At 39.7% G+C, this 25,262-nt stretch overlaps 1 protein-coding gene across 1 annotated transcript in view; it reads right to left on the bottom strand.

The window, feature by feature from the left end:
- The window catches only part of TENM3 (teneurin transmembrane protein 3), an 825,548-nt gene that overhangs the window by 45,536 nt on the left and 754,750 nt on the right, over positions 1 to 25,262 (bottom strand). Inside the window, 3 exon segments of the mRNA XM_078148915.1 lie at positions 19,474 to 20,348; positions 21,182 to 21,336; positions 22,852 to 23,084. Coding sequence (XP_078005041.1) covers positions 19,474 to 20,348; positions 21,182 to 21,336; positions 22,852 to 23,084 — 1,263 coding nt within the window.

Genomic DNA, 25,262 nt, shown 5'->3' on the forward strand with positions numbered 1-25,262 from the left:
ATTGAGCTTGTTAGTGCCATTAAGCTCACATTTGCATAGAGAGCAATTAGTATACTTAATGCAAGAAGGAAATGTCTGGAAGATAAGCTGTTGATACACAGTTTATAATGATCTTTTCACTTGTGATATTTTTACCTCAAAGACCAGGATGTTTAATTCCCTCCCTTAGAATCTCAGGTGGGAAACAAGTTGGAACTGAAACAAATCTAGAATTACCAGTCAAAGAGAAATGAGGAGAAGCAATTACATTAAAATACTAGAGCTGCTTCCAGCAACTCCCATGAATCTCATCACTGACTATCTGCTAACAAATATGGTACTTAATTTTTACTCAGCAGCTCATCCTGGCAGAGCACTTCAGCTCAGTCTCATCTGTTTTGAAAAACCATGTACTGCTCCACTTGGAATAGGCCTTCAATCAGGACCGGGGTGGGGTCGGGTCGGGGTCTTAATCTCTGTGTGTCAGGGTCCTCTTTGGTCATCTGGTGAAAGCAAAAGGACCCTTCTCACAATATGGTTTTAAATGCATAAAGTGAAACTCACTGGAGTACAGAGGAAACCAATTATATTGATAGATATTTATCAAGATATTTTTTAAAGAAGTTCGCTGACTCCATCTAAAGCATCATCTTTCTTTGATTTAGGATTCCAACCTATCAGTATTTTGTGAAAGTGAACTGGCCAGCAAGATGCAATAGTGGGGAAAGGGCCAGCCTCAGAGACAAGAAGACCTGAGTTCAAGTCCCACTTCTGACGTATTAGCTACATTTCCACGGGTAAGTTACTAATGCTCTTCGTGCCCCACATAACTTTATACAGCTATAATTTACTGATAAGTATGTTCCAAACTGCATTGGTGGAGGTTGTTTCCATGCTGGGAATTGTGTATAGAGGTGAAAAGCATAGGAAGGATGAATGATCAAGTGCTAAGCCAACCACTTCAGACACATACTAAGCAGCAGCCGGACATGAAAGGGAGATGCTCTTCCCTTCTTTGTCCATAATTAGCAGCTGAGATGGCTGTTATAGTATGGTGAGCAGAACCTGGGAGAATGGTAGCAATGGGAGTAGAGGAAAATGGGCACATTGAAGACACATACTGAGAGAAGAATGAATAAGAATTAGAAGCTGATGATGGACAAAGAAGGGAAGAAGTGAAAGAGATGCCATTAATAGAAATGGGAACCTGTTTTAGGGGGAAGATGGTTAGTTCTTAGTTTTTGACAAGCTGAATTTAAGGTGGAGGGCCAGGACATTTCTAAGGGAGAATGTACCTGCCTTACTTAGAAAAAATTCATGGGAAAGGGATTTTCTCTCTCCCTACGACCTGATTGGTGCTTCTTCTCTCTGTCTGCCATGTTGGCACATGAGTACCCCCCACCCCCACCCCCTGCACCCAGTGTTTGAGCTTCTGTGTGCTAGTAATTCAGGAACATCACTATAGCCAATATATCCTAACCTTGCTAGAGAGGCTTTTTTAGGGAAGAACTAGGTGCGACAAGTGAAACTTTCAGAGAGAGACCGTGGCTTGATATAAGGGAGAACATTCTAATGGTTAATGTTGTCCAAAAGTAGATTGTTGTGACTCTGGGATGGTGAATCCCTGCTCAGTGGGTCTTCAAACAAAGCCACATCAAGTATATTGTGGTTGAGTATCTTGATTCGGATGAGATGAGGTTAGGGGGTATGCTGGTAAACAGTTAACAACCAGCCCCTCTGAGAAGAAAATGTAAGCACAATACACTTTTAAGTTTAATCTGCATTGTTAATATTTTCACCATCACTTTCTTAAGCCTGGACAATCAATTTTTTAAAAAGCAGAATTTATTATTTGATTTTTTTCTTCATTTTTCTGAAAAAATTCTATCTTGTTTGGAGTAGACAGGAATTAAAAAACGACATGAAAAATTAATCTTACTGCTTCCTCTGATTTTTTTTTGTCTATTCATACTTGTAAACATTATGGCAGTATAGCACAAAATACTGATAATGACATAATGAAATTCAATTCAATGAAAAAGTATTACATAACTTGTTATGTGTAAGGCCCTTGACTACATGTTGAAGATACAAAAATTAAACAGTCTCTTCCTTTAAGGGGACACATATTCTGCTGGGATGAGGGGTGTCTAGCTCTTAGAGGAAGAGAACACTTGAGGTATCTGTAATGGCTTTGCTTGGGAGAAAGAACCTCGAAGTTCACAAATGCACCCCTTCATTCATTGTAGAGAGGACAGCCACTCTAGAGATGTCTTCTGTGGGCACCTCTAGGCACAGATTTCTCTTTACTTCTGATTCTTACCCAACCAGCAAGGACACACCTGAACCCAGTTTTAGCCAGACCCACTGCATTGCTAGGCTGATTTTGTATTCTGTGGGGCTGCCTGATCATCTCCAATACTTACATTAAAAAGAATTTGCATTTTATTCCTCTGGGAGCAAACTCGAGGGTTTTATGCATTTTAACAGTTATCTCCTAGAGAAATACATCATCTCTTTGGAGTCAGCTGCAATTTTGTCATTATGAAGTCCTCAAAAATCAGGTGCTGCGTAGTCCATGTAAAATGTTTTAATCACATTCAGCCAAACCTCAAATCACTGGATCATCTGGTACTAAATTGACCTCTACCTACATATTACAAATATGACAGAGAAAACAGAGGGGGCCATTTTCTTCTCTCAGAATTTCTGTTTCATTTGGACAGTAACAATAACAACAGTGCACATTTATGTAGTGCTTTAAAGTTTGCAAAGCGGTTTATATTATCTTTATAAATATTATATTTTCCTCATGACAAGCTGGGAGGGAGGTACTATTTTTTGTCTCCATTTTACAGCTGAGTTAACTGAGGAAGACAATGAGTTGTGATTTGCTTAAGGTCACACAGCTAGTTAAGGGTCTGAGGCTGAAATTGAATTTGGGGCTTCATGACATGAAGTCTGTACTTTATTCACTGTGCCATCAAGCTAGAAATAAGGATAATCATGGGCAGGTCAATGCCAGCTTTAACTGCTGCACTGGGACATTTCACTAGATCTTGTTGCCTGGGAAGCTCCTGACTCCATGCTCTGTTCCCTTCAAAGCAGAGGAGATCCTCTCTGTCCCATTGGTTTCTGTCCCACCCCAGAAAACAAAAGCTGAGCAGCTCAAAATCTTTCCTCTCTTATTTCTGGTCTAACACTTCTGTGGAGCACTGGGGAGACCCTTGTGGTAGTTACAGAAGAGCAGAGAATGACATATTTCAAAGCTTCAAGGAAACTGAGCCAATGCTTCCCTCCTTATGAACTAATTTCCACAGCAGGTACAGCTTGATGGAGTGAGTGTCCAGGCCTGAAACTCATAGGCTGTGAGGTAAAAGCATTTGAAGATGAGGAATTCTAGAATGAGTTTCTTCAATTGATCCTACAGTTTCTGGGTTGGTCTCCATTTGGTTGGGAACCATATTTCAGTCTTCTCATTTTTACTGAATGAGGATAGAGATACCATGAGGAAGGCACTACTTATTTAAAGAACAAAGTCCTTTCATTTGAAATACGTGCTTTGCTGATGCTGAATGCATTTTTCAGCCAGAGGAGGAGCCTGTGAAGCCGTGCCTTATTTTCTTGCCTCTATTTCCTCTCCTTTCCAGGCCATCCTCCACAAAGTAGCTAAATGAATATTCCTGAAGTACAGGTCTGATTCTAAAGTGCCGTGTGGAGTGCCTCACTCCTGCTGTCCCCACCAAGACGCTGCAGTAGCTGCCTCTTGTCTCTAGCATAAAACCCAGACTCTCCTGTTTGCCATGTAGAGCCCTTCAGCATCTGGCTGCAGCCTATCTTTCTAAGCTGATTTCATCTTTCTCCGTTTCCTGAGTCTCCCTGCCATGCACTCTACATTACAGCCAAACTGGACTATTTGAACATGATATTCTGAACATTTACTGTCATGGTATTTTTGTACAGGCTGACTGTCAGGCCTGCAATGCAATTCCCTTTCATTTCCACCTCTTGTAAGTCCTAAATTCCATCAAGGCTCGGCCGAAGCGCCACTTGCTATAGAAAGCCTCTATTAACCTCTGTCCCCACCGTTACTTTTTATGGATTTCATATTGACTTATCTACATACATACTGTTTTTTCCCTAATATAACTGCAAATTCCTTGATGGCGTTTGCCATCAAGGCAAAACTAAATAGTAATATTTAGTTTTTGTTTTAATATGTCCAGCACCTAATATAGTGTGTGACACACGGTGGGTAACTAATACATGCTAGTTTAGCTGACCCATCAGTAGAACAGGGAGAATTAGGCCTTCTCACTTCTGCTTCATAGAATCCCTCTCTTCCTTCAAGATGTAACTTAAGTACTGCCATCTTCTGCATGAAGCCTTTTTTCATTCCCCTGTTGACTACTTTGCATTCATTCCATATGTGTGTATATGTATGCACTACATATATATTCAGCATATACTTATATATGGACATGTTGACTCCTCCATCAGAATGTAGGCTCCTTGAGAGTAGGGATTGTGTCTGAAGGCACATTTGAACTCTGGTCTTCCTGACTCCAGGCCCAGCTCTCTGTCTACTGTACTACCCAGCTGCTGAGAACTGAGGTGAACTCAGGGAGAAATGGCCCTACCCAGGGCAAAAGACCCACCCTGGGTCAATGATGACAGGAGAGCCTTAGAGAGAAGAGAAAAGGAGTAGAGCCAGCAGTAGGGAGAGTCGCCACCCTAATGTTTCACCCTCACCCACACGTTCAGTCATTGTTGAGGTGTCAGTTCTGCCTTTGCATCTCTTCTTTCCTTTCTACTCTCACCACAACTACCTGAGTTCATACCTTTTTTTTTTAATCAGTTTAATCAGGGGATACAATTTAGCAATGTTCAGTAGCTCCCTAACTTATAAAGTAAAAACCCTTGATCTTGTACCGTCAAAGCTGCCACCCCCTGTCTTTCCATTAGGATCCTCCACTACTTGGCAAAAGATACTTCCTATTTCAGATAAAGAAGAATAACTTCCATCCCTCTGTTGTTGTACCAGACTGCCCAGTCTCTAAACATTTCTTCATGACATTTCCTCTGCCTGGGATTTCTTCCCCTTCCCCTGGCCATATTCCCCATCTCCATGTGATGAATTCTTTCTTCTTTTAAGATTGATCACATATGCCCCTTCCTCCATGAACCCTTCCTTGGTTTTTCCAGGAGGGATTTCTGTCTCCTTAAATTTCTCACTTCTTTCAGTCTGTCCTCTTTTGCATATTGCATTCTCCCTTGTATTATGGTCCATTTGCTTTTCTCCCCATTTAGACTCTTCAGTTTCTCCAGCATGGTGGATAGATAGTATTGGACTTGAGAGTCACAGAGACTTGGGTTCAAATTCCATCTCAGACACTACCTCTCTGAGCCAAGACAAGTCAGTGAATGTCTTGTACTCGGTTCCTCATCTGTAAAATTAAGAGGTTAAGCTAGGTGTCTTTTAAGATCTGTTCCACCTCTGATTCTGTGATTCCATGCCGTATTCACCTTTGTACCCCCAAGCTGGCCTTGGGGAAAGAAAAGGCTACAATCAAGTCCCACTTCTGACAGCTGACTGTGTGACCCTGAGCCAGTCATTTAACCTCTCAAGGCTCTATGTAATTCCCCAATGCCATATAAAGCAGAGAAAGTGCCAACATTCATTGGAAACGGGAGCTTTCTCATCCAGGAATTCCCTATGCCACTGAAATCCTGAGTCTCATCCCAGTCCTACTTCTGGCCCCAGCACAATGCCTTGTATGAAGTAGGCATTTAATAAATAAATGTTTGTTGAATTGAATTGAATTTGTGAAATGGGAGGTAGGGGGAAGTGATCTTTTTTCAGTCTTCGAATTCCATGATGTACCTTAATGATTGTTGTTATTGGTTTTTGTTAATATTATTAGTATTATGGTGGAGTGAGTTTGAGTTGCAACTCCAACATTCACTAGCTGTGTGACCCTAGAAAAGTCATATGACCTTTCTGACATTCAGTCTCTTTACCTGTACACTCACTGAGAATGATAATATTTGTACTACCTAACTTATGACATTGTAAGAAAAGCATCTTGCCATAATGCAGGCCTTGAAGAATTCTATAAATGTGAGGCATTATTTTTAAATAGTGCTTTGTGATTTTTCTAAAGCATTTTGCTAACAACCACCATGTAATGTAGGTAGTTAACCTTTCAACACAGTAATTCTACTGCAGTAGGATCCTTACAAGTTACGTTTGTCTGGCAGAATAGTGAAAGTCATGAGAACAGGAAAGCAAACAGGGCAAAGTGTCTTCTGTTAATGATCATTAGTGCAGAATGAGGATCAGTGGGATCTGTGGGGGGATGGCAAAGGAACTGTGAAGATAAAAGGGAGCAAAAAACAAGAGGGATGTTTCAGGTCAATGAATTGATAATGAGTTGGGAAGATACAAATTGGAATTAGAAAGGAAAGGCACTCGTTGGAATAGGAAATGAAGAAGAATTTCAGATGTGGAGTATATCCCCAAGGAGATGGAGAAAGGATACTACAGACACTGAAAAGTGGAAGAGGTCAAGCAGCTGCAGAAATTTGGAAGGAGGAGGTTGGAGGCGATGCTGAATTTGAGAAAGAAGGACAGGGAACAACACAATGGTTAGCCTCAGGCAGCTAAATGGAACACAGGAATGCAAGGAGGTATGGAGCATCTCTTTAAAAACCCACATTGTTAGAAAGTGCAGAGTTATATGGTAGAAAGAAGGCAGCCTTCAAAGAGTTAAAAAATTAGCCTTTATGGTTATTATTTAGACCATAGGAACTATGGTCTGAAACCCACACATCCAGATATTTTCCTACTCTTAACCAGATCTGGTTTCAATATATACTTTATGGACAAAACCCTGAGATCAGCAAAGCTATAATGCAATGTGCTGAAGTGTTTAGCCACTGGTGGGCCCAATTTTTAAGAAATCACAGCACACTTGTGATTTAGTGAACAGCGGCTGGAATTGTTGCAGGCTCTTACTAACGCATTGAATGTTGTAATTAGGTAATGCAACGTTAATGCTGTCAGTGAATGGGTATGTGAGACTGCACTGTACATTATTCCAGGACCTTTTGGGCTTTAAAAAAAATCCATTTCCTCTTGGATTTGCCACTGGAGTGTGGGGAAGCCTTTCTAGAGGGCTTAAGAGTCAAGAATGTGGAAAGGGGATTTTATACAAAACTGGTGAGCATGTATATGGAAAGTAATGCCTAAATATACAGACTGAAGTCTTAACAGTCCCTACAAATGCCTAAACCCCATGGATTCCCTTTAATTTTTTTATTTAAAAGCTGCTACCCCATATTACACCTTCCACCAAGATGCATGCTTTAGTTCCTAAACCATCTGCAGGCCTTGGAAAGATGGACATTCACTGAGTCCAAAGAAATACTTCGCTCCTGCCTCTTTCCAGCTCTACACTCCACCTACTTTTCTTTGTTAGACTCTTGAACCATGAGTCATAGCTCTCATCTCCTTCCCTTCAGGGAAGTGCCTTCCAAAGCCCGACAGGATAAGTTTTTCCTTTTTCTTTTTTATAAACCCAGATATATTAACAATAAAATAAAATATCTGTCAGTAGTAAAAGGAAGATGGTTTCATCCTAGGCACTCTTCTAGCCACCTCTTTAGTCCTGAGTACTACCAGCTGGTCAAAGCCAAGCCTGGGAACTCCTGGAGAGAAATAAAAAAGGGAAGAAAGAGGAGAATCTGAAGTGAAAGGGAGGAGGTAGAAAGGACAAAAAAGACAAAAGACAGCAGAAAGATAAAGGGGTATATGGTATGGGTCAGCAGAGGGCCACCAAGAATGGCCTTTTCAAAAAGGCATCAGTCAGTGGTACTCACATCTTTTCCTGCCCCTGTGTTATAATTAGATACTGACAGAATGCTTTATGACCAGAGTCTAATTTCAGCTTTATTTGCCCTCTAATATTTGTTGTCATTCTTTTATCAGTTTGGGTTTTGGGGGCCTGTAGTGAATTTTTAAATATTCAATAAATGTTCCAAGGCACTATCAGGTAGATCATGTTGCCTCGATTATGTTCATTTCATCTGGACAGAAAGACTTCTTATATACGCAGTTAACAGGTTGATAGTAATATACTGTTTTGATTCCAAGAGGGGTGACTATATGCTTGAAATGTTATGTCTTAGAAAAGAGAAAAATATTTATAGATATATACTGAAAAAGCCCCCCAAAACAACCCTCCTAATTATAGTACTTGACAGAGAGTTCAAGAGTTATACTCGGGTTTTATATGTTAGGTTTTGGGGAAGAGCGTAACATTTTTCTACTAATTTCCTGAAGTAAACTTCAATTAATAGGGGTAACAATGAGCTGATCTTTAGTTATCATTATATAAAAAGTGGCAGGCAACGTAAAGCAAGATTTAAAGAAACATAAATAGCTAGGGAAATTTTTTCCTTGTTAACCCTCAATTGTTATTAATAATGGCAATGTAATCTAACTCTGGCTGTCCCTTATGCCCAAACATATTGAATTCTCTGCACGAAAAGTCCTTGGCTTGTTTTTGGCTTCTCTGTGGTTCTGCTGAGTTTTGAACCTCTTCAGCTTCTCTTTACTTTAAACTTGTTTCTGACTTTCAGTACTTGAAAGGAGCTATGATATCATTGGTATGGGGTTTTCCCTCCACTAATGGAGATCACAGTCCCCCTCCATGCCTTAGGATTTGGATGTTGTGGCCAAATAATTCATCACCCGGTGGCCAACCTTCTGGTGACAAGCTTCTCCAAAGTGAGCTTGTCTGGTCCTTGGATGAGAGATCCACAGTTTTGCCAAGCCTGTTCTCAAAGCCTTTCCAGCTCAGTAAGATGTGCCAGCGCTCATGCTATGCTGGCATATCCTTCAAAGAGCCCAGGGATATCTCTATACCATACTGTAGCACCAGAGTGGGACCTTATTGGAGATATCTGTGCCTACTTTCAGGGCAAGACCTTTGGTAGCCTTCACCCTGCTGGTGGAGGGGGAGGATTGCAGCTCAGAATATACCGAATTCCCAATGGAGTTTTTCTAAGCAGGAGAAGATTTTTCCCTAGCAAGCCTGGTCATTCACTCTAATCTTCCCTCCTCCCTCTGTATCTGACCTTTACCTTTACTGAATATTAAAGTTATTGATTAGATATTTCCTTAGAAGCTCTATATTTCACAGCCTCTGCTATTCATAAATTGCTTTCAGGCTCAGCTTCAAGAAAATCCCTAGCTTATGAAAATTAAATTTAAGAAATAACATTTGAATAGTACTGTGGCACATTGGTTCCAGAGTCAGAAGACTTGGGTGCAAATCCAACCTCTGACACTTACTTGCTATGTGGTCTTGGAGGGGTACTTTTTCACCTTCTAACATTTCAGATTCCTTATTTTGAAGTGATGTGAAATGTTAAATGAGGGTGGGAGGTGAACTAGATGACCTCTAATGTCCCTTCAGGTCTATGATCTTATGATGAATTACCAAGTTCTTTTAAAAAAATTTTTAGGCAATTGGGGTTAAGTGACTTGCCCAGGGTCACACAGCTGGTGAGTGTCAAGAGTCTAAGGCCCCATTTGAACTTGTGTCCTCCTGACTCCAGGGCCACCTAGCTGCCCCCATAAGTAACCAAGTTCTAAAAGAAAGGTACACTCATTCCTAAGAAGCACTGGGAGCCCATGGGGTTACCCCATCTCAAAGGCAGAACTGGAAAAGGATTGAGGAGTCTTGGTCATGTCTGATAGGAGTTGTGCAGTAGAGTGTACATAATAAAAGGAACACGTATTTATGTGGTGGTTCAAATTTATCTCCATTTTACAGATGAGGAAACCGAGACTCAGAGAGTTTAAATTACTTGCCGATGGTCACATCAATGTTAGTGTGAATTGGAGGCTGGCTGACTATTCAGAGGTGTTATAGAGGGACTTCATATTCCAATTTCACTAGCCAGGCCAACTTTGGAATTCTTTTGTTGTGGATATGGACTAAAAGATAAATGGGAAGAATTAAGAATTGCCTTGGCTTGTTTAGAAAAACCTTTCTCTTCACCCGTGACTGGGAAACAATTTAGGTGAGAAAAGAAGCCCCCATCAAGTCTTCAAGATGCTCTAAACCAAACATGCAGTCTCTAGCACATCCTGGACCCCTCTGGGGGTTACAGAATGCAGGACAGAGCCCTCTCCAAGTGTTTCAGCTTAAAGGTGTTCATAGCATTCTCCGAGAGCTGTGACTATTGCTCCTCCTCACCAAAGAGAAGAGTAGTGGCCATTATGTGTCCACCTCCCCCTCTCCCCTCCACAAGAGCATGTCCACTGCCAATTTTGTTTCATCCCTTAATAAAAATGAAACCTCTCTCTAGTTTTTGGTAGACATTTACATTCCTTAGCCTCTTCTCACAGAGCCATCTGAAATAGATCAGTATATTACAGAAAATTTAGGCATTAAACATAACGCACTGAATAATTATTAGACTCAAAAGTCACAAAAATAAATTGATTTTGCATTGGATCAGTCTGTACAACTGTTAACCAGTTTAAGGGAATCAGATATGCCTTGAAACTTTATTGACTCTTTGGAGACACTAGGGAATTTTAAAGAGTGCCCAAAGTGCTGGGTCGTTAAATGGTATTCTGGTGACCAGAAGGTGGTAATGTAGCTTTTGGAACTGCCAATCACACTCCCAAGACAGCTGACATATTGAAAGAATCTGCACTCTTTGTGCTTTAATTTTTTCTTGGATTTTTTTCTGGTGTTCTTGGAAACCTGACATCTCCCCATCTTCTCTTTCTCCTTTTGCTCTCTAAAAAGTGGACATACTGAATTACTTTATGATTATATTGGTGGGGGAGGGAGGAAAAAAATATTAAAATGAATACATGTTCTAATAAAAGTGTAACCTTAAGAGTGTTCCAGTTCATATTTGAAATTTGAAATGGGCACTTTATCCAACAGCATACACACTTTTCACTGATATCTTTGGGAATACGTATCATAATAGAAAACAAATTAAAAATTTAAAGCAAAAATTTAAACAATCAAACAAAGTGGCAATGGAAATCAACCTTAGCATTTTGCCAAGACTGCAAAATAGCTATATGCTGATAAATCTCTTTCAAATCATTCTTAATTTTCTAACTCATTTTGCTCATTAAAAAGAAAGCAAAAAGGAAAAGGAAAACGAGTCCCCTTAAATTTAACAGTATTCTTTTTTTCTATAAAATAGACTAACACTTCTTATATGCCTTTCCCTGAAGAAACACTTTTGAAATGTGTTTTCCATGCTTGATATTATTACGTTGCATGTCAGATACTCATCAAAGGAAAAATTACCCTCTTATCTCTGAACTGTGGAATATTAGTCAAGATGCTATGCTTTCCTAGCATTTGTGCCTTCCCTAATACCAGAAGGGGAGAGCTCTGAGTGAATTAGGCTCACTTAAGGAGAACAAAATATCTCTGCAGATGTCAGGGTACTTAATGTGATTTGGGATCATTAGAAATGAAGTCACTTTCCCCACCTCCAGCCCCCAATTTGGTATAAATATGACTGAATTTTCTAACATTAACTAAATGCTAAATACTGCATACTGAATAATGATTTGGCTTAGTTTTAATCCAAAAATTGATAATACTGCTTGTTGTAGCAGCTCTACTCGGGTTCTTTAGGTCAGTAAGTTTTGCAGCCAGAGATACTGAACTGACATAAGAGGGAATTTGAGTCTGCCATGATTGCACGGTATGGTCCATGGTAAAGGAATGATTCAGAAGCTCATTCTTTATTGCTCAGATAAAATAAGGGATGATATAGCACCCAAATGAGAAACCAGAGACCCATATACACCCTTACACATAGGTGAAAGAGGGGAACTCATTCATTTGCTCTGCAAATCTGAATATGGCTCATGAAAAATCACCCAGCCACCTTTACAAATCTGGAGCTCCCAAACTGAGAAGCACAAGATAGAGTAGCTGCTCTTACCTTGGGGGAATGCATGGACAAATCAGCTAGAATTCTTTGCCTTCACTTCTTTCTTTCTTTCTCTCTTTCTTTCTCTCTCTCTCTCTTTCTTTCTTTCTTAGCAGGGCCAAAAAAAGAAGGCCCAGATATGTTCCAATGGTTTTTATTTTATGTGTGTAAGCATGCAGAGAACTGTGAAATGCCATTTATTATTAAATAATTTATTCTATTGCCGAATTCAATACATTGGATTTGCTTTTGTGTGCATTCAGCTGTTAAGGGCCTGGAATAGTCTCTGAGGTTTCATTTTAGGTATGAACTTCAAAAAAATAATATATTTTTGGCAAGTGAGATCTTTTCAGTGTTTCTGAAATTACCTTAAGCTTCAGAATTATAATGTGAGGCAATTGTTTGTAAACGGTATAAAGAGCAGCACGGAATGAGTCCCTAATACTGACTGAGGGGAATAACCAGGCTTATCACAGTATCAGCACACAGGGGGATGCCATTAGCCAGCTGGACCTCCCTTCTACTGCCCAGCAAGCAAGTAGGAGATGAGGTCAGAGGCCAGCTGGCTGTTTACTCAATCAGTAAATAAGTAATTATTCAGCTCATGAAACATATTACTCTAAATCCTACCTGTGATTCACAAAGCTGCATTACAAACCACTTGATACCAAAGATGGCCCCTCCACCAGACCATACAACAGCAGTTAAGGTGCTTTCAGAGGCCATCGGCCACTTCCCTGATGAATCACAAGAGGCACTCGGTAATTACCATAACATGGAAAGAAATAACTGCCAAGAAGAAAACTTCATCTCCCATTTTGAAATGAATGCCTTTGAGCTCCCGATGCCATCTGTTTCCAGCAGAGATGTGAAGTTTCCATAACTGGGTGACCAGCCTTCCTCACTCTTGTCTGGCCTGAACCACCGCCTGGGGGGTGGGGGTGGGGTCAAGTTTTCCCCTCCTATGGTTATTGCTTGTTGATTTGTTGACAGCTATATATATATCTTACATTTATGTTTCTTTCCTTTAAGAGGGAAATTCCACCAGGCAGAAATCATGTATTTTCTTTTGAGAAGAATTTTGTGCTCCTTTATCTACATTTTCATAAAAAACAGGAAGAAGTGAGGTCACACACTGAATCTTAGATTAATACAATACTGATTGCAGTATAAATCACTCCAGACTGTAAAGGTAGAGATGGTGTATCTAGTGATCGATCTCTATAGATAGAGATCGATGTACACATATGAAATACATATACATAAATGTATTTTCCTGTCATCTTACACTATATCTCTCTCCTGCCCTCCCCTGCTCCTCATGCGCTTGCTGTCTTCCCCCCCATTAACAGTGGCTTCCTGGCTGTTCCACAGACAAGACACACCATCTCGCAGCTCTGGGCTCACTTTGGTGGCTGTCCTCCATGCTTGAAATGCTTACCTTCCTCATCTCCACCTCCTGGCCTCCCTGGATTCTTTCATGTCCCCACTAAAATTCTACCATCTTTCCCAATCCTTTTTAACTCAGGCTCCTTTCCTCACAATTGTTTTCTATTTATCTTGTATATCCCTTGCTTATACATTTTTGTTTGCTTGTCTCCCCCTTTCTCTGCATCCCCAGCACTTGTGCAGCATCCACTCATGGGGCTGATCCCACTGCTGATCAACGTGGAACCTTTGATTGGCTCCATTTTCTGCCTGGGCTGGTTTGCTTATCCTCGGGCAGCCTGGTGACCTCCCATTCCTAGGGACTTATCACATTAGTGCCTGAGTTAGTGTGGGTACATAATGGGCCTTAGCCCTGCTGCATCTCAGAACTCTTGAGCTTAAGTGATTCACCAATCTCATGGTCCCCACCAGCAGGAATTACAGGCATGGGCCAGCACTGGTGGTTTTTTTGTTTCAACTGACTACCACAAAGCCTTGACTACCTCCAAGAGCAAGTCAGCATTTTCTTGGTGGTCAATGGAGATGATATGTACCATTTTGGGGAAGTTCCCTTACCAATGTGGCTTTCAGCTGCTCCATCCTCCTAATCCATAGCACTGGTTGGTTCATTTGACAGATGTTTATGGAGCATGTGCTGCATATAGCCATGCCAAGATGAAAATAAGGCATAGTTTTTGTCTTTATGATGCCTACAATCTAGTTTTCTTAAATCTTTAGAAGAATTAATCTAGAGCTGAAAGATTTCCAAAGCCAACTGTTCACTTCAAAATGTAGGCTGAGATCAAGGAAAGGTAAGTGACTTGTCAAAGGTTACACAGGTACCTACATCACACTTTCTTTCACATTTGGGCCAAGTGTGTGGGAAGATGTGTACGGATGTTTCTTTATACTTCCAAATTCTGTCCCTCTCAGTGACCACAGGGAATGCAGGGCTGCCAGCTTAATTCAGCTCCAACCATGAGCTGTGGTACGGAGAAAAGAGGGCCGACCTTGTAATCAGAAAATCTAGATGTGAATCTCGGGTTAGTAACTGTGTAATCCTGGACATATATGTCATGTCCCTTCCCTGGCCTTTAGTTCCTTCAATAGTAAAATGGTAATATTGATATCTGTACCACCTTCTTCACAAGGTTGTCTTGGGGAAACTGCTTTGTAAACCAAAAAGCATTTCATAAATGCAAATTAGTACCAATACCTTCAAGCTTTATAACCAAGGTAATAATGATCATAATAATAATATAGTAATAACATGTATTATAATGCTTGAAGATTAACAAAGATTATCTCGTCCTCTCAACAATCCTGGGAGGTAGGTGCTGCTATTATCTCCATTTTTACAGATGAAGAAACTGAGGGAAACAGAGGTTAAGAGACTTGCCCAGGGTCACACAGCTAATATATTTCTGAGCTAGATTTGAACTCAGGTCTTCATGACTCCAATTCTAGCATTCTATCCACTGTGCCATCTAGCCACCCTCATAGTGATTGGTTGATAGCAAAATGAAGTTTATATTTCAAAGATCTAAGATCTATAGATCTAAGATGTTGAGGTTTTTTACTGTTTAAGATGTCTTGAATAGAGACTATATGTCATGTGTATGTTATATAGAGAACACCAGGAAAATTTCTTGATTCCAAGTTTTTCTCTACTTTTTTCCCCCTGGAAAAGAAAATAACTTTTCCTCACATTTCTCAGTGCGTATTCACCAAACAGTCCAGGAAGCTGCATACATAGAAAAAAGAATTTGGCTTTCGAATTTTAACCTGAGAACAGAGACTCTTCTCTCTTTTCTGGATTGAGTGTACAAATTCATACCAGATATAACCCTCTCTCACATCACTCCCTTTAGCCAGTCTGTGTCCTACCTGAACTGGACTGGTCTTGGTCTCTCCTTCACTTCCTGCCCTTTCCTTCCTCCTTCCCAGAATCAATGTCTGTCCTTGAGTCTCTCTTTTGGTTAATCTCTCCCTGTTAAAATCTCTTCTTCCTTCAAGATTTCACTGTTGTGGACTCCTATGTGAAAAATTCCCTGAACCACCATCCCTTTCCACAACCCCTTTGCATAATAGGTCTTTATTTCCTCCATTACATTATAAGCATATTGAAAGCAGGCCCTGAGTTAGCTATATTTCTATTCCCAGGACAAAATAGGCAAATAATTTGTTTGAATTTAGCTGAACAGAAAAGAAGATGTAAGCATGACCCCTTATTCTCAACTCTGCAGTTCACTAAGATTGGCTCCAATAGTCCAGACTGACCCAAACAATCGTATCTTTGTTTTGGTTCATTGTGCCCCACCTAAAGTTTACTCTGTGAGAATTTCTGAATATTCTGAATATGCAGCATGCATTTCTTCTGCTAAGAGAAAAATACCATGAAATTATGTGAATAGATAAGCATTCTTTCCGTGGGTAAGGATAATTGTGCATCTAATGCACTCCTGGTTTTGTTTTCTAGAAAAGCTGTCTTCTTGTCAAACCCCTTCTAATTCCCTCCTCAACCTCCCTGAGTCTCCCAATAGCCTTGGCAGGTATGCAGAAGACATGCAGGGATGGACAGATGTGAAATAAAATATTACTGATGTGCACTAATATTCTGGTAGTATGCCCACTGTAAAAAAAAAATTGCCAACCTACAGAAGACTACAAAAACACCTTATATCTGGAGGGGATTTGGATCCACCCGCTGCCTCTGTCAGGGGAGTAGTTCTTCCTGTTCCATTTGTGTTTTAGGATCTAATAGGCAGCCCAGAAGCCCCTGTGGTCATTTCTCTGATGAGGAGATGTATGGGCCGTAGGGTAGATGCAGGTGTTCGGAGTTCTTCCAACTTCAGTCTCCATCAAAAGTATACTGACATGAACATGCCGTTATCTCAGAGCCCAGATGCTTGCTTTGGAGTCGTGGCCTGACATTCACTTCATCCTCTCTTTATTATGTGCACTGACTTTTGAATGCCTTTCTAAAGGTCTTGACCCTTTAAAGTACCAGTGGTACTTGGGTGTCCTATAGTCCAAAGGCAGGAATGGACATAAAAGAGAAAAAGATCATTTGTTACCCTGACTTGACAGTTTTGAACCCTTCAGGTCAAATCTTCTACATATACTGTTTATTTTCTTCTTCCCAGAATTCTACCCATCTCAAGTTTTTGTCATGTAGAAATGTTTAGAATTGTAAATTTGTGTAAGAATGTGTTTGTAGAAGCAAAACATTAGAAACATTGCTTCTTAAAGCACCTTGCTTTAAAATAATAGTTCTTCAGACCCTTGTTTGTGGATTAAATCAGTAGTTTTTCCAGTGTGCCCAAATGTACTGATCAATACAGATATACAATTTTTTTAAAATAGTGGGAGTGGCCAATCAGGTAAGGTATTTGAGTCATGATTTTTGTCCTGGGCACTTAATCAGTATCATAACATCAAATTTAGTAAATACATTTTAATTTGAAATTCACTAGGTTTGCACCAGTAGAGTGATGGTGGTGACCTTTCATTAAATTTTTTTTTTCTTTTAAAGCTATTGGATATGTTTATCCATAAGTCGCTTGCTCATTTTCACTGTATTAGTTTGCTGTTTTGCTTATTCTTGCACATGCCTGAGGTGCAGTGGGATTGGAGACCAAATAATGGAATTTTAGTTTTGGCTTCACTTACTAGCCCTCTGTTTGGGTAAGTCACTTAACCTCTGGTTCTCAGTTTACTCATTTGTAAAACAGTTGATAACCCTGGCTTGTTTCTCCCTCCCAGGGAAGTGCTTTGCAAGCAAGCCATCATTTGCTATAGATCTATGAGCTTTTTACAGGGTGGTACAAAGAAGGAAGCCCAGACTTTAGAGTGAGAGGTCATGGTTTTGAATCCTGACCGTGTTGCTTGCTACGTATATGAAACTGGGTGTGAATGACTTCACCTGTGGAGATTTTGGTTTCCTCATCTGTGAAGTGAGGCGATCTCTAGCAACCCTCCTAGCTCTTATTCTGATTATATTTTATTATTGTTCTTCCTCTTCAAAATATATGTGTTTAATTAATGTCTCACTCTTAAAACTAGCTGATCCAACTGTCACAATATTCACCAGAATACTGCCCCTTTTTTTGGATGCCATCAAATACTTAAAATTCCATTGCAGTTGGGGAGCAAACCACTTAATCTGCTGAAAAGTGCTGGTTCAGTAACAATCTGATTCAATAGGCATTTACTAAGCTCCTGCTATGTGCCAGACTATTCTATGAGGGACTGGAGGTACAAAGGCAAAAAACGAAAACATGTCTGCCGTCAAAGGGCTGTCATTTGGTAAGACATTACCCTGTTAACAAAGATACATATGGATGTTGCCCAGAGAGGACTTGGCTCTTCAGTTGTATTAGCAATTTACCTCAGCATTTCTGTCCTGCTTTAAACCAAACCAACATCTCATGCATGCCACCATCATTCCCTGTATATCCAGCAGTTCTCCTACCCAGGTTCATCTCATTGGAGCACATTTTTCTATACTTTTTTTTTCCTCTTTGGCATTAGAACCTGCTATGACTTTGAAAACATGTGCAAAGGAAGTACCTTCCCTTAACTTCCAATTTAGTCCCCACCTGTTGCGATTCTAAAATGAAGAAAGGGAATGTTAAGAACAGAATTTTAATGTCATTCTGCTGAAAAAGATTTATCCCTTTTAGGAAATCTTGCTGCAGGGTTACATGAATTTTATTAAAACATAACTTGCTCCAAAAAGAGAAGCAATTCCAGTTACGAGGTTGATCCTACTTTACAGATTCTAGAAAAGGTGATATGCAACGCAAATGTTTCTATATTATAGCACATTACCACCAACTTCCATCATAGTTTCAGACCTGTGTTCCCATGGAAAATATTTTTGTCTCAGCTTATAATGTGAAGTCAAAGCTAGGAATTTGTACGTTTAATTCAAGCCTATTCTATTTTTGCCAATATGCTATCTGTGTGTGTTTAATTCTCCAGTGTGACCCCTGCAAAGTTATTCAAATAAGCAATTGGTCCACTTGATTTTATGTGCATATTCACTGCAAAGCTCAGGGGTCTTAAAACAGGCCACAGTTAATTTCACCGAGGGTTTTCACTGACTTAAGGAAATTTGCTGTTTAAACAGACACATTGGATGTGCTATTGGCTTCTCATTTCTTCAGGTAATCAGCATAACTTCCTAGCAGAAGTGGTTACACACAGATACTTTCTTGGTTGCATAAGAAATGCTTGTTGAATTGAATTGAAAAGCAATTCCTCTGTGTCTTAGAATCCCTAGATATTTTTTGAAGTTCATTTCTAATGGGAGATCTTTTCTGTTACCAGCAAAATCACTTCGTAATTATTTTGCGTATATGTATGATTGTACGTGATAGAGTCTAATCTCCTTGAGGCCACAGACTGTTTAATTTTTGTCTTTGTGTCTTCAGCACCTAGCACAGTGCTTTGGCACACAAGTAGGAAGGTAAGTATTAAATGTTTGTTAATTGATTCCCAGTTTGCTCTTGGTAGTGAATGTCATATTTCCCTCCAACATGCACTTTGCCATATTTATGTATATATTGTCTAGAACTGTGATTTTGTTCAGATGAGGAATTCCCAGGGAGGAAACTCCCTTCACTAATGCAGCTTGGTGACTATTTTGAAATTCATAGTCTTAAAGAGTTGCCTGTCCTCACAGATAAGTGATTTGCCCACTGATAATAAATAATTGAAGATAAAAGGCTTCTAAGGACTTTTATATGATTAAAAACATACAGAGGTGACTGATGAGAATTTTTTGAAGATGTTTTTACAGCTCCTCTACTGTGACAGCTGCAAACAGTGGATGCCAGCATTGCTATGTTTTAATCAAATGCATGAATGAAAATATGTGTTGTGTCCACGCCCAAAGCCAAGTTTATCCATCATGTGTTTTTGGAGGGGTCGGTTATGCCATGTTTTGTTTTTTTTTTTTCTGAAGACTGTTGTTATATGAAACAAAGTCTCAACACCTTAAATTTTAAAAATGATATTGTGGACTTCATGACATTGTGTACAACAAAGGAGAATCTTAATTTTTGTACTTACTCAAAAAAGGTAGTCCAACCAGTTTCGTCACTTTTGGTGGCCAGAAGACCACTGTTGCCGTGGTAAGTAAATAAAACTAGCTCCAGTCCTTGGGCAGTCATGCTTTTCAAACATCCATTGGTCCCTATGGTCAACCATATGACTTGGTTATCAGGGGATACCACCCTCACTGGCATCCGGTTGGGATCTCGTCTAATTCTGAGAGTATTGCCATTGCTATCTGTCACCGCAGTGATATCATTATCGTTACTGTAGCTAAAATTGTACAGGTAATCACCAGTGACAAGGCTCATGGTGTACTGGTGAGTACCATTGATGTCAAAGATATACAGCTCTTGATCAGTGGGAGAGGCCACTTCATAAAAATTCATGGAGTTCAGCAAAGGCTTGTTCTTTGACACAGCCCGGATCCGAATGTTTCCGAGATCTGCAATGTACAGAGTGCCATCTGGAGACGTGGCTAAGGAGGAAGGAGCATTGAGTTTGGCATCCTTGGCATAGCCATCTCCACTCTGATAGCAGTCACAGTTGGCATCATTTTTACAGTCACATTCTGAGGGTATTCCAGCAACTAATGAGATTTCTCCATCTGTTGTGACCTGTCTTATTCGGTTAATCTTCTTTTCATCCGTTTCTGTGATGTACAGGACCCCACTATAGGACACGGCTATGGCTGTGGCCGATTCCAGGGTTGTCTGGACCGCATGTTTTCCTACAGAGTATTCCACTCCAGGGACCTGACAGTGCATTGGCCGCCCAGCAGCTATGCGGACCTGACGGTTTTCAGTGATCTGTAAAACTACGTTATTATCCAGGACATAAATGGAGTTATCCATAGGGTTAATAGCCAAGTCAGTGGGCCATTCCAGACGCACCTTAATAAAAAAAAAAGGAAATTGTTTGGTTAGCCCCTTACTTCACTGCCGTTAATTTACTGGCATTAAATGAAATTAAACCATTCAGTGAAATTAACCTCCATTTGATGAACTCCTTTAAAATTGCTTTTTCAATAGCCACAGTAAAATAATCTTAAAGGTCTCATGTGAAGACAGATGGAGGAAATAACATTGTACTTAAAAATACACCTCATAGAAAGATGTATTAGAGCTATCCACAAACAGCAAATTAGCCTATATGTAGTGAGTCAGTGGATAATTGGTGGGATATGAGCACATATATTCTTGGTTTTGCATCCTGATAGCAGTTAACAAGCACTAAATCCCTGTACTTTTGAGGTTATGAATACATTAGTGTTCTATTGTGTTTTCAATCAGGGCAATAGTAGAGCTCCCAATTCTAAGTGGAAGTCCAGTGGGACCAATACTGGTGGGTTTTCCATGCTCCGTGAGAACCTAAGTCATTCACCATAACAGATTAAGAGACTTAAGCAGTTTGGTTTATTTTTCAGAATATCTTCAGGGCTGCTACTCTACTGGAATTTTATTATAAATGCTCTATCATTTCTTAGTAGTATTGCGGTTCTGTGCTATACTGAGTTTATCAAGAGTATGACTGTCAAGGAGGGAAGTTTTTTTTTTTTGAAGTCATCTACTAAGGACATTTAAATACAATCCCTTAGAAGAAGTTTGTCCTGAAGACTGCTACATGTGGCAAATATAGCTGATATGAGCTGTCGGATACCATTTATCTAGTAATACAAGCTTTACTTAAGACAAGACAATACCATTTAGTTGAATTTTTAAATTACCTGGCTGATGTGCATACTTGTATCGCATGTTAAAGGCCTGGCTGAAGTTAGATCATTAGAACCCAGGAGAGTTGATATTATTCCATTTTGGTCTACTTTTCTGATCATGGTTCCATCAACAAAGTAGATTAATCCATTCTTATCAATGGCCATCCCTGCGTCCAAGAGAAGCAAAATGTTATGGAATTTAAAAAAACCCCCAGCCTTCTGATCATGTAATAATCAGAAAGTGATTATTCAGCGTCTAACTGGTGAATTATATAAAGTTAACAGGTATGTATGTTTGTGGAATTCAGATATAAATTAGAAGAGTTTATTATTATTTCTATCACAAATAATGCAGAATGTGTTGAAGAGAGATATGTAACTATATGTACAACCTCCAGCAAGCTATAAATTACCAGCTCAGGCCTTGTATGTTTTTGGCCTAGACCTGTGATTTCATCAGGGTTAAGGAACCCTTGGTGAAGAAACGCCCTCTTCCTATGCATATTTGTCAATGTTGTATAATTTCTAATTAATGGTCGTCACTCTTGTTTTATGTCATGGACTCTTTTGCTAATCTGGGCACAGCCCTATGGTTCTCCTCTTGAAATAAAGTTGTTAAATGCATAAAAAAACAAGATCCATAGGATCACAGAGAAAACTAGTTATATTGAAATACAGCTCTCTATATAAGCGAAAAAAAAAATCAACTAAAAACCAAGTTTACAGGCCTCAGCTTAAGAACCTCTGAACACTGGGAAAATGACTTAATCATGTTCACACATCTAGGATGTTATTTGTCAGGGGTTGGGATTTGAACCCACATCTTGAGTCTGAGATCAGTCTTATTATCTATTACAATTAAAGATGATCAGTATGTTCTAAGTATAAAATGGTGAAATCAAAATGTTTTGCATATCTAGAAACTGTAAAAGTGGGTTAAGTTCTGCTACAGTGAACTTTTTTCGTACCACACTCGTTCTAACAGAAATAGAGTCAAGCTTGAGCTAGCGCTTTGTTGACCTTTTGATGATAAAATCTGCTACTATGAATAATTCACTACAACAAACACTTTTTTCCCTCTCTAGTCCTTGTCCATACAATAGTCACTTGCTATAATGAAATACTGTATTAAATGGCAAAGAGCAAATCATGTCTAGTATGATTGATAGAAAGTTTATCCTGCAGACTGTTAGCCTCTGTCACCTCCAGAAATCCCACATGCCAAGCACTTTCCTCATGATACACAAAGAAAAAGTCGAGCCGTTCCTAACTGGGTAAATGCTAATAGGGCTGCTTTGGGGAGGTGTTTTAAGTAGGACCAGAATTCTTCAGTTATGAAGATGATTTTAATACAGTGAAGAATTTGGATACCCCCTTGAAATTCCCTTTAACAGAATTTGTCCTGAATAACAGAGTATTTGCTTTATTCTTTGGATAGCTTGAAAAAAAAATTGTCATGAAATCAAGGAGACCAAAAACCCAATATTTACCGTAAAATCAACTTGGGCTTCTATCAGTTTCACGTTAAATGGCTTTTAAAAACACTAGATTTGGAAACCACCTTCTCTCAACACAGCTTTGGCCAAAAGGTCAGACTCAGCATTTAAGACAATCAAGCAATAACTGGATTTCCTTTCTTTTCTATATTAAAAAAAAGTTCTCCAACAGAATGCCGTCTCTACCTTTGGGACTCATGAGTGTGGCCTCCACAGCCTTCCCTCCATCACCACACCTTGCTTCATCGAATGGTAGGCACTGCTCTCCTGTCCCGGCCACCACTTCAGCATTTTTAGTGAGGTCTTTTGCACCAGTGAGGGACTTGGGGCGATAAATTCTGCGGGTGTTTGTGTCGGAAACATACAAATCTCCTGTTACTGGATCCGTTGCAAGGTAGTATCTATGAGCTGGGTTGCTGCTGCAAAAGGGGGTCACATTTAAACATGATAAGTGACTCATTCCAAATACAGACGGAACAGTTTCTAAAAATTAGATTTTAGAGGCGGGCTGGCAACTAGCTAACGTGGGAGAGTAGCATGTTTCAAAATAATCTAGAAACTGTCGTCAGTGTTAACACTGCTTAGTCTCCTTTTATGAAATGCCCTAGGATGGTGAGCCACTTGACTTCTCTGGCCTTCTATTTCCTTATCCATAAAATGAGGGGGGTTGGACTGAAGGATCTGTAAGGTCCCTTTCAACTCAAAATTCCATCATTCCATGATCTATTTTAACAGTTCAGTAACATGCACTTTTTGTAGTCACCCCCTCCCCTTTTTTAACAATACATAAGACAAAGACTTTTTGCAGCGGAGCACAGAATAACTCTGCTGCCCAGTTGCTGTACAGCCAGCATCCGTATACCTTTATAAACTCTCTCTAGAAAGGCGTAACAGTAGTGCCTCGTCATGGGGAATTACCCTTCTCTCTCCTATGACAGGAGGAACAGTGTAGCATCATGCCCTACTTGGCTGCCATATCATAATCCAGAAACTGAACCCGCTACAGTTACAATTTTTGACCTGATTTATAGTGTTAAGAGCTGAAATGAGGTCATTGAAGAGCAGGAGGCAATCTCAGCTGGCCGCCTAATGCCCAGAGCCTGAATGCTGTATCAGGCAGTTTCACTTCTGATGTTTGCAAATAGAACTCTAAAGTCGATCTGAGAATCTTGGTGAGATACAAGCATCTGTTCACATAATGTGGTTCCTCACGTTTTGTAAATATGAAACAGTGCTAATGTAACACATTGGATGTACTGCTACTTGCAAAGACTAACAGGAACACGTAAACAGATTATGACACATAGCTGGGACATATCTCTTTAGATAGATTGTCTTTACAATTGCAAAATACCCCATACTTCAGATTTCTGTTTGTTGAAAGACTTCATGTAATTTAAGATCCCGTAAAAAAAAATCAACTGTACGTATCCATCATATACCAATTCACGGTTTACTGAATTTGTTAATAGCACACATGAAGGTTGACATTTTATCCTGTATTTATATTAACATTTAAGACATGTAATAGAAAATTAGCTGTATGATGATAGCTAGCATTTATATAGTACTTTAAGGCTTGCAGAGTGCTTTATACATATTATCTCATTTGATCCTAGCTATTTGATTTGGTGTAATTATTATCGTGGTATAATGGTTTTCTCATCATTTTTTAAAGGGAAGGTAATACTTCCCCATGATGCTGCTTTTGCTTAAAGGCAACAACGCCTGTCATTTCCACAGTTATTTTAGCCCCAAAAGCAGTAGGTCAGAGTTTATCCCTAGACTTATTCAACTGGCAGTGGGCAGAGGGAAGGACAGGAGAAATAAAAATTACGGGGAGATTCTACCAGGACTTTGGAGACCAGAGGTCTATAGTTCAGTAGAGGTGCGGAATATAACAATGTGTGTTAAAGCAGTTGAGAGAGCTGGCCGCCTTATTGTGACTCCCATTCTCTTCTTTCCAACCTTAACGATGTTTAGTGCTGAAAAGACCAGGGCAGGGAAGTTGAATGCTTACGTGGTGATAGTATTACCAGGTAGAGGGTTGAATGTGTGTGTGGTGATGAGTGGTAAGAACGCTTGCTCTGGAATCAGAGGACCTGGGTTCAGATTCTGTCTTTTCCACTTAATACCTGTGTGACCTTGGATACATCATTTAACCTCTCTGGGCCTCAGTCTCATATAGGATGAGGGGGGTTGAACTATATATATATGGCCTCTGGATCTGTAAGCGTATAACTATTCAGATGACATGATGAACAAATCAATGTGCTGTGTTCGGTGCTGTTAGTGTTTTTTCCTATTCAGAAAAATTAAAATTCACCCAGACATTATGCTTGCTAACATGACAGTTTCTTCATCTATAATGAACTGAGAAGCTACCTTAATATATTACTATGACGTTTCAAGACAGTTTAACATAGATTTTTCTACAATCTGATATGATCAAAACTGGCCTTTTAGGGGCAGAGAAGAATATCTTTAAGAATTGCAGCCTAATTGCATTTTGGGGACTTGGTAAGTAGTGAATTTGTCTAGTTTTTCCGATCTCAGTTTGTAGGACCTGTGCATCTTTCTTACTCTGTAGAGTTACA

Source organism: Phascolarctos cinereus, unplaced genomic scaffold (genome assembly GCF_003287225.1).
Source record: "Phascolarctos cinereus isolate Bilbo 61053 unplaced genomic scaffold, phaCin_HiC Scaffold_9;HRSCAF=440, whole genome shotgun sequence".
Taxonomy (NCBI): Eukaryota; Metazoa; Chordata; class Mammalia; order Diprotodontia; family Phascolarctidae; genus Phascolarctos; species Phascolarctos cinereus.